We start from the raw sequence: 14,028 nt of genomic DNA on the forward strand, positions 1-14,028 counted from the left end.
CCGATATCTAGTGCGCAATGCTAAATTAAATCAAGTATTTTAAGGTTCATTTACTAAATCTATTAGGCAAGCAGACACATTTATTAAGCCAGACCTCTGTTAATCCCAGCAAATTGGCCTTTCAGAGCCCTACAAATCTAACAGGCAGCCGATTGACTTCTCTATCTCTGTGCCTTGTCCAAGCTGCAGTGGCAGCCCACAGTGAGACCCTTTGGAATAATACCTCATTCCTGCCTGGGTTGTGGGATACATCCCTGCCCACAGAGAATCCCTCATGTGTGACAGGTCACATATTATCCACTGAGCCCAGAAAGATATTGACAAAACTCTGAGTGACTATTTAGTTATGACATTTCCACTTGACTAATGGAACAAGGAGCTTCAGGGAAACCTTTGGATGCAGCCTATACCAGTTTCCCAGACGCTGTAAGTCAAGTTAATATTGAACATAATAAAACCTCTACAATTTAAATATATACTTTTATAAAAGCTACCATTCCCAAATTGGAAAGACTATGCAATGACTATGCCTGCCTTACTTAAAACCTTCAGCAGATTATATAGTTAAATGTAAAATGTGTTCATCATATGAAGTTGAAAAGGTAGAATACATAATTGAGGATATACTATGATTAGACCTATGTAAAAAAAAAACCCCTAAAATATACACAAAGACCAGCAAAATAGCATCTATACAGGTGTTAGGACTAAGGAATTAATGTGAAAATTCATAGGGGAAAAAATTCACTCAAACACACAACACACACACAAACACATCAAAAGCTCATCAAAAGTATCACTGTCCATGAATCTGATTCTATCTTCTGTCATCCTATCATAAATCTGAATTTCTATGACAAAAAACAAAAAACAAAAAAACATCCATTTGTACCATTGAAAGCCACCTGTCACCTATCTTCCCTACCTTTCAGTGTCTTGTCTCTCTTTTGTCTGAATCAGTCTACACAGAATACAACCATTCCTTACTTTTCCATACAAATCTCTTTCCCTTTCTCTGCCTCAATTCTGTTTCTTCAATGCCAGGTTAAGACCAACTTCATACGTGACTCACTCCATGACCAACAAGGTGTACATCCATCACCACCTAGGCTGCTTGACTGGGCCAATAATATTACATCCCTACCACCTTCCCTTATAGTACCTATGCCTTCATATTCTCCAAAAGATCGCTTCTTAAAGATAACAAATGGAATTTACACAGATTTGTATTCCTCAAAATATCTAGCACAAAATATGGGCTCTTGAATAAGATCTATGGAGCTACTGATGCAATTTCACATCTCCTGTGATAGGTTTGTAGGTATATGAGACTATTGTTGGATTTGAGGAATGTTTATTCTCTTCTATTTACTTGTACATCACATGGGCTCGCCAATCATTGCATCTGTGTTCATCATGCCTTCTCATTTGAACTTTGATCTCCTTGAAGGTAGGGACAATGTTGTATGTGTTCCTCTATTCCTGACACCACCGAGTGAAGGGCTAGGTATAAAGGCAGGGGTGAACTGATTCTTGATTTAATTCGACCATCTGGGTATACTTGCGTAATTCACTCAGTCACAACTCTCTCTCTCTCTCTCTCTCTCTCTCTCACACACACACACACACCCATAAAACATTACTTTACAAGGTTATTAGCCTAAGTGTTTTCTCTGAAAAATGGGATAATTTTCTCCATCAGTAATGTTCTAATGATTAAATAAAATGATATGTATCAACAGCCTCCTACAAAGCTGTAGTAGAAATAAATGCCTGAAATTAGTATTAGCTCCTGGGGTGCCTGGGTGGCTCAGTCAGTTAAGTGTCCGACTTCAGCTCAGGCCATGATCTCATGGTTCATGAGTTTGAATCCCGCATCAGGCTCTGTGCTGACAGCTCAGAGCCTGGAGCATGCTTTGGATTCCGTGTCTCCCTCTTTCTCTGCCCCTCCCCTGCTCGTGCTCTCTCTCTCTCTCTCTCTCAAAAATAAACATTAAAAAAAATTAGTATTATCTCTTTTTACAGATCAGTTTGCTAGTTAATGGGAACCAAATAGCACCAAGTCAGAGCCCTCACCAAAACATTCAAAGACACTCATTAACTTGCCAGTCAAATATAATGCTCACTGGATCAATTGGGCGATGAGGCCCCCTTGATATGCTTCTGGTATGGTGCTAGCAAAAACAAAACAAAACAAAACAAAACTGAAAATATATCTCTTTCACCTGGACCAAATAACCATTCTTAGGTGGGGGAGAGAAATCTAGGAAACCAAATCAGATACACCATTGAAATGTAGATGCCGTCGATGCAAATGACAAGCACCACCCTGACTGATATTTTCAAGGGCTATTAGATATATTCTAAGTACATCTAAGTTACTAATATTAATTATTACTGGTTACTACTTGTTCACTATTAGTTACTAATAGTTACTACTATTATTACTCTGATGTTACAAAGACCAAAACTGAGGTTCAGAGAAATTGCATGATTGACTATACACATACAGCCAAGAAGAATCTGATTCTGGACTGCAACCCAGATTTATTATTTTAAAACTGCTCAATTCTGGGCATTTGTGAAGCACTTCATGCTCAAGCTTATAGGTGGAAATTCCTAACCAAAGAAGACCTCAGGTTACCACCAACCCAAACCAAAACAAAACTGTAATGCCATTCTGTAATTTAAAATTTCCCTTCTCCTAATATGTCATAATATAGATTAGCTAGATGTATATTTCAAATAATAACTCAGTGATGTCTGTGGGTTAGATATTAGTATCCTTGCTCTACAGAGAGAAAAAGCACTGATATTTAGATCGGGCGATTTGTTTAAGCAAACAAAGATAATCATTAGAGAAACAGAAACCTGACTCCCCAGTCACTTTGCCCACTTCTGTGTTTATTTACCAAAATTTAAGAAACTAGATTAAGTAACTGCATTAAGTAGATTAGATTAACTACTAGTCTAGATTAACTAGACTAGATTAAGTAACTAGTAAAAGCCTTAGATTTCAGGTCTTAGAATACTCAAAGGAAAAAAAAACATATTCAAAGGGGAAAAATGGTGCTGTAGAGAAACACTGTGTCTCCAGCTCCTTGTGGGCTGCTGAGTAAATCACTGTGTTGACAACTGCGAAGAACTTCTCTCCTTGAGCACAGCAGCCTCAGTAAAGATCACCTGGTAAATGAACACTAACAGCAAAGAATTCCCTGGCCTGACAGCCAAAAGTTCTCAGCAGATAAAGGCACTTAAAATCCTCTGTTTCTAATTTTCTCCTCCCAAATGATTCTCTCTTTCCTCTTTCACTATATATGCCTGCTGGTGATTGAAGAAAGATTTTAGGGTCTGTAACCTCTAGAAGACAAACAGAGTGATGCAGCCAATGCATCCTGAGACTGGGGTGGTGCATGGTAGATGGGAGTTAGGAGACCTGGCTCCACAATTAACCAGATGTTTGACCTTGGGATGCTCATCTCACGCAGGGAACTTCACTTCTCTAATGTACCAAATGGGGATCTTAATAACTAACTTCTGTATCTCTTGTCCTGGTGAATAATCTTTACAGAAATGCAAAAGCATCACAACCTATATTAAGAAACTGACTTGAAAGTATACAGCATGAACAATGCAAACAGAAAAGGGTCCCTTGGGTCCATAAGTCTGTCTTTTATCAACCCATCCTAACTCCAAGTTTTTATAAAAAGCATCCATTTAGTGAGTACCTAGCATGTACTAGGGAGATACATAGCATCTTATTTAATTTTGACAACAATTAAGATGATATAGGCATTATTCTCTCCAATTTGCGCTGACTGAATTAAATTTTAGGTCAAGTGACCTCATCAAGCTCACACAGCTGGCACTGGCACTGTGACTCCAAGGTCCATGTTTTCATCACAATGTCATGCGGCCTCCCTAAAAAAGGGCAGGGTGAATCATCTCCCACTCTTACCATGCAGGGACTGAAGTTCTTTTTGGTCATCTCGAAACAAACAAAGCCATCATTGTTCATTTCTTTTTTAAAGGAATTACTACATAGAACTGAATATTTGCTTCCCCTTTCTTGAGATATCCAGCATTTCCAAGTGTGATACGATATCTTTCTTACTTTTTAAAAATGAAAGGTCTAAGATGGTTAATGCCAATCACATCAAGAATGACCAAGCAAAATGTAGACAAAATCAGGAATGGAGAAAAACATGAAGCCCTTACATTTAGAGACCCTCAGCCTAACTGCTCCCAGCTCCTATTATCCAAGTGTAGTCACTGTTGACACAAGTATCACTGTCACCAGTTGCGGGGAGTAGGGAGGCTGTGCCAAGTTCAGAGTTTAGCCCTCGTAGTCCCCTTCTTAGAGGCGTGGCAGCATCAGTCTAAAAAAGAACCTAAAGAAAACCCTGGGCTTCATAGAACATCTAGTAGGTCTTGGAGAAGGGTTCTTTACATGCATTATTTGATTTGATTTTCACATCTCTGTATTTAGAGATATAATTCACATTTCCAGATGGAATCACAGGATCTCAGAGATGCTAAGTGGCTTCCTTTACATAGCTAGTGAGTGGAGAGCCCAGGATTAAAAAAAAATAGAGCAAATGAAGTTTTAGAAATACTGATTATGGAAGTAGGTTTGTATAGCTTCTCAGAGTACTCTTTCTTCCTCAGGATTGTTTGAACTTTCCCTACTATAATAATGAATCTGGTATAGAGACGTATGTGATATTCAATTATGTGGATTCATAGATTCAGGAAGTACTCCCTATTGCCCACATCTCTGATGTCCCCAACGTCAACATGGATGCTGGAAGATAGAAGAATTCAGCACAGATCTACTCAGACATGGATCAGAAAGGGCCGAACCTTTGTGCTATTGCCAAACCACCAGAAATAGGTGAGGGTCCCCAGTTGACTGGGCCACACAACCGCACTGATGTTGACCTCCTTATTTCTTATAGCAACAAATGGAACTCGGAGATGAACATGCTCCACGGGACCTGTGGGAACAAGGAAAACAATATGAGTGTTTATATCCTGGGAATAAACGAACTTCATCGCACTCCCAGATTCTTAATCTTAACCCCTATTACCATAAACCATAGTAAAACAAGGATCACAAACTCACAAATGTTGAGATGTGGGTGTGTGCTTGAAATAAAGCACCTTGTATAAAAGGGAACATAAATCAGACTTCAGACTTTTTGAATGACATCCGAAATACATTTACATCTGATGTGCCTAACCATGAATACTTAGGAACCTCCAATCCAAGGACAAAGCCAGTTTATTAGACACTTAGCCAATAAATAGGAAGATAAACAGCAGTCTCTTTCATTTCTGACAATTAGCCTGTATTGTCATGTGGGGTCAGCGCATCATATGGAGGGCTCTTCCATTATCCTTGATTGTTAATTGGTTCCATCCTCTTCAACAATCCGCCATTATGCCCATCATCTGCAATACTCAGTGGGCGTCATTCAGACGCTGGCAAGGCCGTTTTACAAAAAGGAAAATGTGTATCTCCCTAAATCAAAGGAGAAACAAATTCCAGATTCCCAAATAATAAAAAAGCTGCTTGCAAAAAGGTGAGCAAATTTCTCTTTTTTTTCCTGCAGAAAACTGATATAAGCAGCAAGCCAGAGAAAATATATGAACGCATCCCACTCACAATAAATGAGGATTTTAATTTAATTCATTTCCAAAATAAAATGAGAAGAGGAAAAGCTGCTGGAAAACATTAACAGGTCAGTGTTGCACTGTGGGGTGGATGTGTTATCTTTTTTAACTCTGTGGGGTTTTCCTCTCCCCCCCACTTCCACTCCTTCCTCTTTTCCTTTCCTTTTTCTTTCTTTTCCTTCCTTCCCTTTACCTCCTTTGCCTTCTTTATATCCTTGCTCCTTAACCAAACCCAATTAAAGTATTCCATTATCAATTCACACTATGCTAGCACAACTATTCCTGGTTTCCATCGTGATAGTGTCAAGAATAACTAAAAGTCAAGACTGCAGTCCCCACATCTTTTTAGTTGGGGGCCTTGAGTTCTTCTCATAGGTGGGACATTTTTCAGGCCACTCAACCTTCACTATTTACATCTTGGGTTCTTTTGGAGGCAGCTCGGTTTAAAGGGAAGAAAACAGATGGCTTCTTCTCATTTCTGGTCTGGTTTAAATGTAGCTGTATGATCTCCTCTTTCTTACAGAGCCTTGACCTTACACAGTCCCTTACCATTACGCCGTCCCGCATCTTCCTTAGAGGAATAAGAACATGTGAATGTGATATCTGGATGTTAAAAGTACCATCCCATTAATTCTGGGTGGGGACTATTTCTACCGCCACTATCGCTGTCTCTGTGTACCATTGCATAGAAGTCCCTCTAAGACAGCAGAAGTTCTTCTGAGTCTCACTGGGCATCGCCGGTATTGTAGGTAGATTTATGCTGAGGGAGAAGGTGTTTGGGTAAAGACAAATGCTGAAAGGAGGAGAGCAGTCAGGCCTGCCTGCCACTGTCCATGCTGTACTTTCCTAAACAGTCAACATGTGTTCGAGGACCTGCGTATCTACAGCTTGAAACCACTCATTGATTACAGCTCTCTGACCTGACCACAGACATACAACCCTCAAGGTTTCTTCCAGCAAATAGTCACTTCTAGCAAATAATTTCAACCTTGTCACTTCAGATACACATTTGGCTAAAGGTTTAACTATTTTCCTTAAATTTTTTTTTAAATGTTTATTTATTTTTGAGAGAGAGAGAGAGAGAAAGCACGAGCAGAGAAAGAGGGAGACAGAGAATCCAAAGAAGGCTCCATGCTCTGAGCTGTCAGCACAGAGTCTGACATGGGGCTCGAACTCACAAACCACAAGATCATGACCTGAGCTGAAGCTGGATGCTTAACTGACTGAACCGGGCACCCCCGAAGGTTTAACTATTTTCAATAAGAAATTCTGCTCAATTATTTTTGTATGGTTTAATTGTTGGTGAAAATACAAATACCCACAAGTTATGAGAAAGCACTGGCTACTTTTGTGACTTAATTAGTCATTTTTAGGACCTTATATGATTTACCTTTCTTTGTTGTTTGTGTTTTACTGATTCATGGGGAGGAGAATGAGACAGTGGGAAGGAGCCCCCAGCCAGCCATGTCCTAGGAGGGAGATGAGAACTCTGTGTTTACAATAACACCCCAGAGTCTTTCTCTGTGCCCAGATACAGAGCTCATTCCTCCCCTGCTGGGAAAGGGACCATTTACCCTTAAAGTCAATTCTCCTGTTATATCCCTCCCTCATAATGCAGGAAGCTTATTCCCCTGGCCAGCTCATCAGAATCCCAGGCCTTTCCACAGTTAAGTGATGATACTGCTAATGGCTTGTGGCCCTGGCACTTCTTCTCAGCTTTCTGTTACTCAAGGGCCTTGGCCCAGCTACACACTGTCAGGTACTTTGATGCCCAAAAAGATAAAAGGAGATATTCTTCTCCCTAAACTCATTGCAAACAAAGGGATACAGTTTCCATGAATTGGCACACCATCAAACATAATCACATTTTTTCCAAATTCAAGACAAGCATGTTTGGGTAAACAGAATCTCAAGGAACAACAACACATAATAGTTTTTTTTTTAATGTTTATTTATTTTTTAGAGGGGGGGGGGGAGAGGCTGAGAGAGAGAGGGAGACACAGAATCCAAAGCAGGCTCCGGGCTCCAAGCTGTCAGCTGTCAGCACAGAGCCTGATGCGGGGCTCAAACTCGCAAACCGTGAGATCATGACCTGAGCCGAAGTCGGATGTTTAACCGACTGAGCCACCCAGGCACCCCAACATGTAATAGCTTTGTAGGGCAAAGAACCTGAACCAGATGCTCTGGGCTTCAACCTAGGGATATACCAGTGACCAGAGAGAAGAGAGAGGAAGGATTCAGGAGGGAGCACAGCCAACTCATAAAATCCTCACTGTCAAACAGTGCTCTTTTTGATAAAAATCTAATAATTTGTGAGAGATTGGTTATTATGGGTGGCTAACAACTACTTTTGTTAGCTAATGGCCCAAGGTGAGGCCAAGAGCAGTTTCCACTATAATAACTGTCTGGTAAATGCAGCCATGATTGATTTGGAGGGAATTACGAGCATGATAAAAGTTTCAAGGAACATTTCCTCCTTCATGCACATAACCCACAGTATAAATCAGTTCCTTGCTGTTGTGATTTTTGCCACTAAGATACACTGGTCTTTGCACCCTTCGGGTAAGGTCCGCTATTGTTAGAATTAGGAATATGGGTGGGAGAGAGGAAAGTAAATTTTCCCTCTTTGTCTTCATTTTTAAATGCAGCAGAAGTGTCAGGCAGAAAGTTAGTAGGTAGTACTTAGTAATTACTATAACAGGTAACATTCATCATGTGCCAAGCTGGGTGGTTAAGTGGCATTTTGCATACTGTGCAGAAAAATGTTAACATAGACCTGAAATTGCCATCCTTGGAAAGACTTGTGTGCAAGATTGGCTCTTGATAACATCTGGAAACTTGGCTTTGAGAGTATTTCCACTCAACAGTTAACTGCTAAGAGTGGTTCACTATGTCTAGATAGTTTATGCCAACAATATGGTTTATTCTGAGAATGTATTTTCCTTAGGGTGTCTGGAATTCTGGCATACACTAGGCAGGAGATGCTTACCTGACCAGTCCTTCCCAAAAAATCATGGGTAATGTATTTCTAAGCAGCTTCTCTGGTAAAGAGCCCTTCTCATGTGCTTCTAGAACTCCTTGCTGGAGGAATTACCCATGTTGGGTGACACCATGATAGGGGCTGACTCTTTGGAGATCATGACTGGCTTCCTCCAGATTTTGCCCTCTGGCCCTTTTCCTTTGCTCATCTTATTTTGTCACCTTTCACCGTAATAAATCACAGTCTTGAGTATGACAATATGTTGAGTCCTGTGAGTCCTTTTAGTGAATCAACAAACCCAAGGGGGTGGTCCTGGGGACCCGTGAACCATATTCATAATCCAATTTGATTCTCATAGCTTCCCTATAACCTAACTATTAAAGATGAGCAATCAGAAGTTTGTAGAGTAAGAAAGTTGATCAGTATTAGATGTTTAACAAAGGGATATAATCAGATTTCAAACAGAGGTCCCTTTGTTCTAAACCCTGACTCATGAACACCCTGCATGCCACCTACCTGGGTTTTGGATCTGGTGCTTCTGGCACAGAATGAGTATAATTGGTATAGTATGGTTATTACCACTAGGGCTATTGATGGCCCATTTCTAGCAGCACCTGCCCTCACCCACCAGAATGTAAAGTCTTCAAGACTCAGGCCATATCTGTATTGTTACTTCCGCGGTGCCTTGCTGAATGCCTTACATATATTCAGATCCAACAAACATTTGTTGAATAAATTAGTAAATAATCGGGTGTTTTATTTACATTTCCTATTTGTTACAAGAGCCATGTGAGGCAAAGTACCAGTTAGAATTAAGCCATTTTGAAATTGGAGTTCAGAAGATCCAGAGAAGAAATAATTTATCTTGTGGCCAAGTATCCTGGCATCTTTAACGATGTAACTGATCTATCATCCAGGTGTCCCCCAGTGCTCTTCCCCTATCACTGGTGGCCCTTGTGCTACCACTATGATTAAAATGCTAGATGACTAGATAGTTTACTGTTTTCCAGAAACCTTTTAAATGTAGGCAGCTTATAAAGTGGAGTTTACATCATCACTGAGGTGGAGATACTTCTTGCATTCACCTAGACTCTTTGGGGACATATAATTTTTACCATATATAGCATATTACTCCCCAAACATCATGGGGTATATAAATTAGAACCACAGAATTCCTTAGGCCCATGAGTATCACTGAGAAAGGCATAGGAAATCAATACCAGCCCCATAACATGTCTTGACCCAACATGCTAAAATCATAATATTTAAGTTTCATTTTACATGAATTAAGTCCCAGGATAGCAAATACACAAAACGTATCCATTACACACAAAGTACTTTGGAATTTCAGCTGTTGTTTTGATTTGGGCCAAGCGACAGTCAATAGTAATGCAAAACGTTCCAGGTCAACAAAAACATTTTGGAGAGTCCTTAGAATTGTTTACAATAGGAGTGAACTTACAGTAACCTTGGACATAAGAATTAGGTTCTTTTGTGTGCTCAGTTCTACATTTTCAAAAATCCGTACATGTTTCTTTAACCCTTCTTTGGTTCTTCCAACAGAGATTAGAAATTTACTTTGATTCGGGCTGCCTTCACTCATAGTAGCTTGGAAGTCACCATGTGGCCGTGAACCAGGTGAGCTTCCTCTTCCTATATTCTTAGGACTCTCCAAAGCAAAGTGAAATGACTTTCACCTGAATGTGTGTCTGCATGTGCATACGTCCATCAGGATGTAGTGGGACTGAAAAGGAGGGGCCAGTTGGTAATGCTATCCCCCAAACTTTCAAGATATTTAATCTACTTCGGTGTCAGAAAACTGAAACACAGATGAGCACACATCTCAGTCTCTCCACTTGGGCCATTACAAAAGGGTGGCAGTCATACCAAAGCTAGTCTCAGCTCTGCATCCCAGAAGTCTTGACACCAGTTGTCAATTGGGAGGAACATAAGAAAGGAGAAGGCTCATGCTACTTACAAACCACGTGCAGGAAGAGAACAGCTGTGTCTGAGCCCAGGTTGTTCTCTGCATAGGCCGTCACCTGGAAGATGCCCGCACTCTTGTACACGTGCTTGATGCCATCCTCGATGGGGCTGAAGTTAGCATAGGACACTGCAATCCCATCCCCAAAGTCAAGCTGGATGTTTGTCCTTTGGAGATCACCCTGCACGGGGGGAATAGCAGTGGGCCTGGGCTCACTCACATGTCCAGTCTGAGTCCTATTGGATGCTTGGTCCTGTGCCTTCTGCATCACCCTCTTGAGGACCTAGAGACTCTCTCAGGGCTGAAGCACCCTGCACACAACCATCAGACTCTTATATGATATCCACTGGGCATCATGGGGAGGTCCTATGGATCTGTTGTCCCCGTAAGCCCAAGCTCAGGGCAGCCTCTGACATGGGCCCAAGGGGACAAGGTAAAGCCTCTAGGGAGTTCTAGGCACACACATGCTTTAATATTCCTCTCCTGTGTCATAAGAATAACAGCAATAGTAGTAACAGCTAACTTACAAAGTTTCTTTTCAGTTCCAAGCAATTGATCTCCTCACAACTTTCTAATGCAGAAAGTATTACTTTCCCCATTTTATAAATGGGGACAAAAATAAATAAGTAGACCAAAGACTCACAGCTAGTAATGGAAGAGACCAATTTTGAACCAAGCCAGTCTGGTTTCAACACTAATGCTCTCAACTACAATGCTAGAACTGTATATAATTATTCCTATGTTTTAATATTTATTATTATGTTCCAAGCATTATGTTTATCACCTAACACATACTCTATACCACACCTTCAAAATAACTCTGTGAGGTAGGATGATTATTCCCAGGCTACACATGGATACTACATACCAGTTAAAATTACATCCATGCTCTGCTGACCTTGGGTTTCCCTAAACCTGCCTAAGCCCCTCTTCCCTGAAGCCTTTTCCAATCATCCCAGCTCACAGATCCCTCTGCCTCTTGGAAGGCCAAGAGCCCCCTGGGAGACACCTAGAGGCATAATGCCATCAGTTCTGGTGAGGTCATCTGAACGCCCCAAGCCGATGCTCAGCTTCTTAAGAGCGGATACTGAAGCTTACCCTCCCTTGTTCTTCCTCCCACTATATTGGGTCAGCGTTTTGGATAAATGCAATTGAACCTGACCACAAAACAAGGATCCTCGATGAAAAAGAAGAATTGGATCTCTCTGTTTACAAACATAGTTGATGAAATTTTAAAAAAAAGGATATACATCATTTTGGAATTATGAGCCAATCCTTCTGTCCAGTGAAGGTGCATTGATCACAGTTTCATGTTCCATCTCTTCCCCCATGGCAACCCAGATGTGAATGAAATATTGACAGGTGCTCCCTTGCCCCCTGCACAATGTTAACTACCCTTGGGTTTATGAATATAAATTGAAGTGGAAATGAACTAGAGGCAATTCAAATGGATAAGATCATGGCTCTTCACATCCATTCAGGAGAAGGTTTTTATATTGCTGGTCCTGGAAACTCCCTAGTGGAAATATGATAGTGACCTCCTCTAAATCTTAAAGTCCTTTAATTCAAGTGCCCTGTGGGCGAAGGCTGAAGAATCTGTCAACCCAGGATAAGGAACCTTCACCATCCTGTTCAGTATGGCCCAGACTTTAAAGGTTTCTAAAGTATTCACATTTGGGGGAAAAAAACAAAAAAAAAACAAAAAAAAACAAAAAAAAAACCCCTCCTGGCCTGCTGTGGTCTCTTTCCAAGATCTGAAGAGCTCAAAGCAATTTGCACACACATTTAGAGGTCTTTGTAAATCAGGCAAGCTTTTTTGCCCCACCCCCTCAGCAAGGAGTGCCTGAAAAGCTCTCTGGTTTGGGAAAGGGATAAAGTAGTTCATGTAGGGAGCAAGAAGCATAAGACAGAGCTGTTTCCACCCTGGAATGAATGGATGCAGGCTGATTTTACTGCCTTAATTGCAGAAGACACTAAAAAGTGAAATAATGGAGCAGCCAGTTGATGGAAGAGCAACTAATGTGACCTTCTTTATACATATATGTTTAAAAGATTGCAATAATCTTCCCCCACACTCACCCTCACTCTCAAGACTCTTTGAAAGCCTTGTGGGCTTTTTTTAATCAGGGGGGTTAAGTATGAGGAAAAAAGCAAAAGAGGCTCCTGGGAGCAACAGAAAAAATACGAATTCCCTTCTTCTGGCAAAGTTTAGAGCATATGGTCTTATGGTGATAAATATTCCTTCAACAAAGCAGGCCCTAAAGGGGAATCTCAAAGAACATATCCAGATCTGCATCTGCCCTGAGCCAAGTGGGTCTCCTGCAGCCCAGGTCTGTGCCAAGTGATGGAGGGAAGAGGGTCCCTAAATGTCCAAGCCTTCTTTTATCCCTTCTGTCTTCTGACCATTGACTCTGGTACAGGCACCTGGGGGGGTACATCATCTTTCTTTTTTCCCTCCCTGGGAGCAGTGAGTTATGACCTCAGAGACCCAGGACAACACCTACCTCCTCCATGAGAATGATGAAGGTCGCATTATGCCCCTGCTCTGCTACTAGGCGCCCGTCGGTTGTCACCACATGCAGGCCTCGAGGGGCTTTTCCGGGACACATCTGGGCCTTGGCCGTGTACTTCTCCCTCAGCCCGTCCGTGCAGTTGTTAGATACAATTCTCCGGTACCTAAAGAGTATTGACAGCTGTTGGCAGTGTGGGGTGAGTGTGTGTGTGCATGTTAGAAAAGGATACCAGAAAGCTAGAGTGAGAGACGTTTTGCACAGCTGCTCCTAAACACTGAGTCTCAAAGAAGACAGCCCTTTAAGAAGCCAAACAAATGCTGAGGAACTGCTATCCCTCCATCTGAGGAAGAGCAGCTCTTTAAACATTATTATTGATCCTACCTGGTGAGCCACAGATCAGATCAGTGTCTAAACTAGCCAAGAAAAATCAATGCGTGACTCACATGCAAGAGGGAAGGAGGCTGACCCACTGGACGAGGGAAGTAAGAAAAGCAAGTGCTCCTTTCTGTGAGGGAGGAAGGGACTTGTTTGGAGTTATCTAAGGCCATCTCCAGTTTTCTCTGTACCGAAAACCATCTAGAAGATCAGACTTCTTTTTTTTTTAATATATGAAATTTATTGTCAAATTGGTTTCCATACAACACCCAGTGCTCATCCCAAAAGATGCCTTCTTCAATGCCCATCACCTAGAAGATCAGACTTCCAACTCTGATTCATCAGGAAGCCTCTTCCTGTCTTCCCTCGACCTGCAGGACATCATTCCATCCTTTAATACCTAATAGCCCTTGCTCTGAAGCCACGGGGCTCTTGCACAGCACATTTTCTCTCCTTACTAATATTTCACTTCCCACTCAACACAAATGCCAATTCCAAAG

General features: G+C 41.3%; 1 protein-coding gene across 2 annotated transcripts in view; it reads right to left on the reverse strand.

Annotated features, from left to right (window-relative positions):
* The window catches only part of SORCS3 (sortilin related VPS10 domain containing receptor 3), a 592,738-nt gene that overhangs the window by 21,859 nt on the left and 556,851 nt on the right, over positions 1–14,028 (reverse strand). For both annotated transcript variants that reach the window (XM_078434806.2, XM_078434805.2), the window contains 3 exons: positions 13,145–13,316; positions 10,635–10,821; positions 4,864–4,997 (listed from right to left, as the gene is read on the reverse strand). In XM_078434806.2, coding sequence (XP_078290932.2) covers positions 4,864–4,997; positions 10,635–10,821; positions 13,145–13,316 — 493 coding nt within the window. The remainder of the gene's footprint in view (positions 1–4,863; positions 4,998–10,634; positions 10,822–13,144; positions 13,317–14,028) is intronic.

The sequence above is a fragment of the Panthera onca genome, chromosome D2, assembly GCF_046562875.1.
Source record: "Panthera onca isolate mPanOnc1 chromosome D2, mPanOnc1 haplotype 2, whole genome shotgun sequence".
Classification (NCBI taxonomy): Eukaryota; Metazoa; Chordata; class Mammalia; order Carnivora; family Felidae; genus Panthera; species Panthera onca.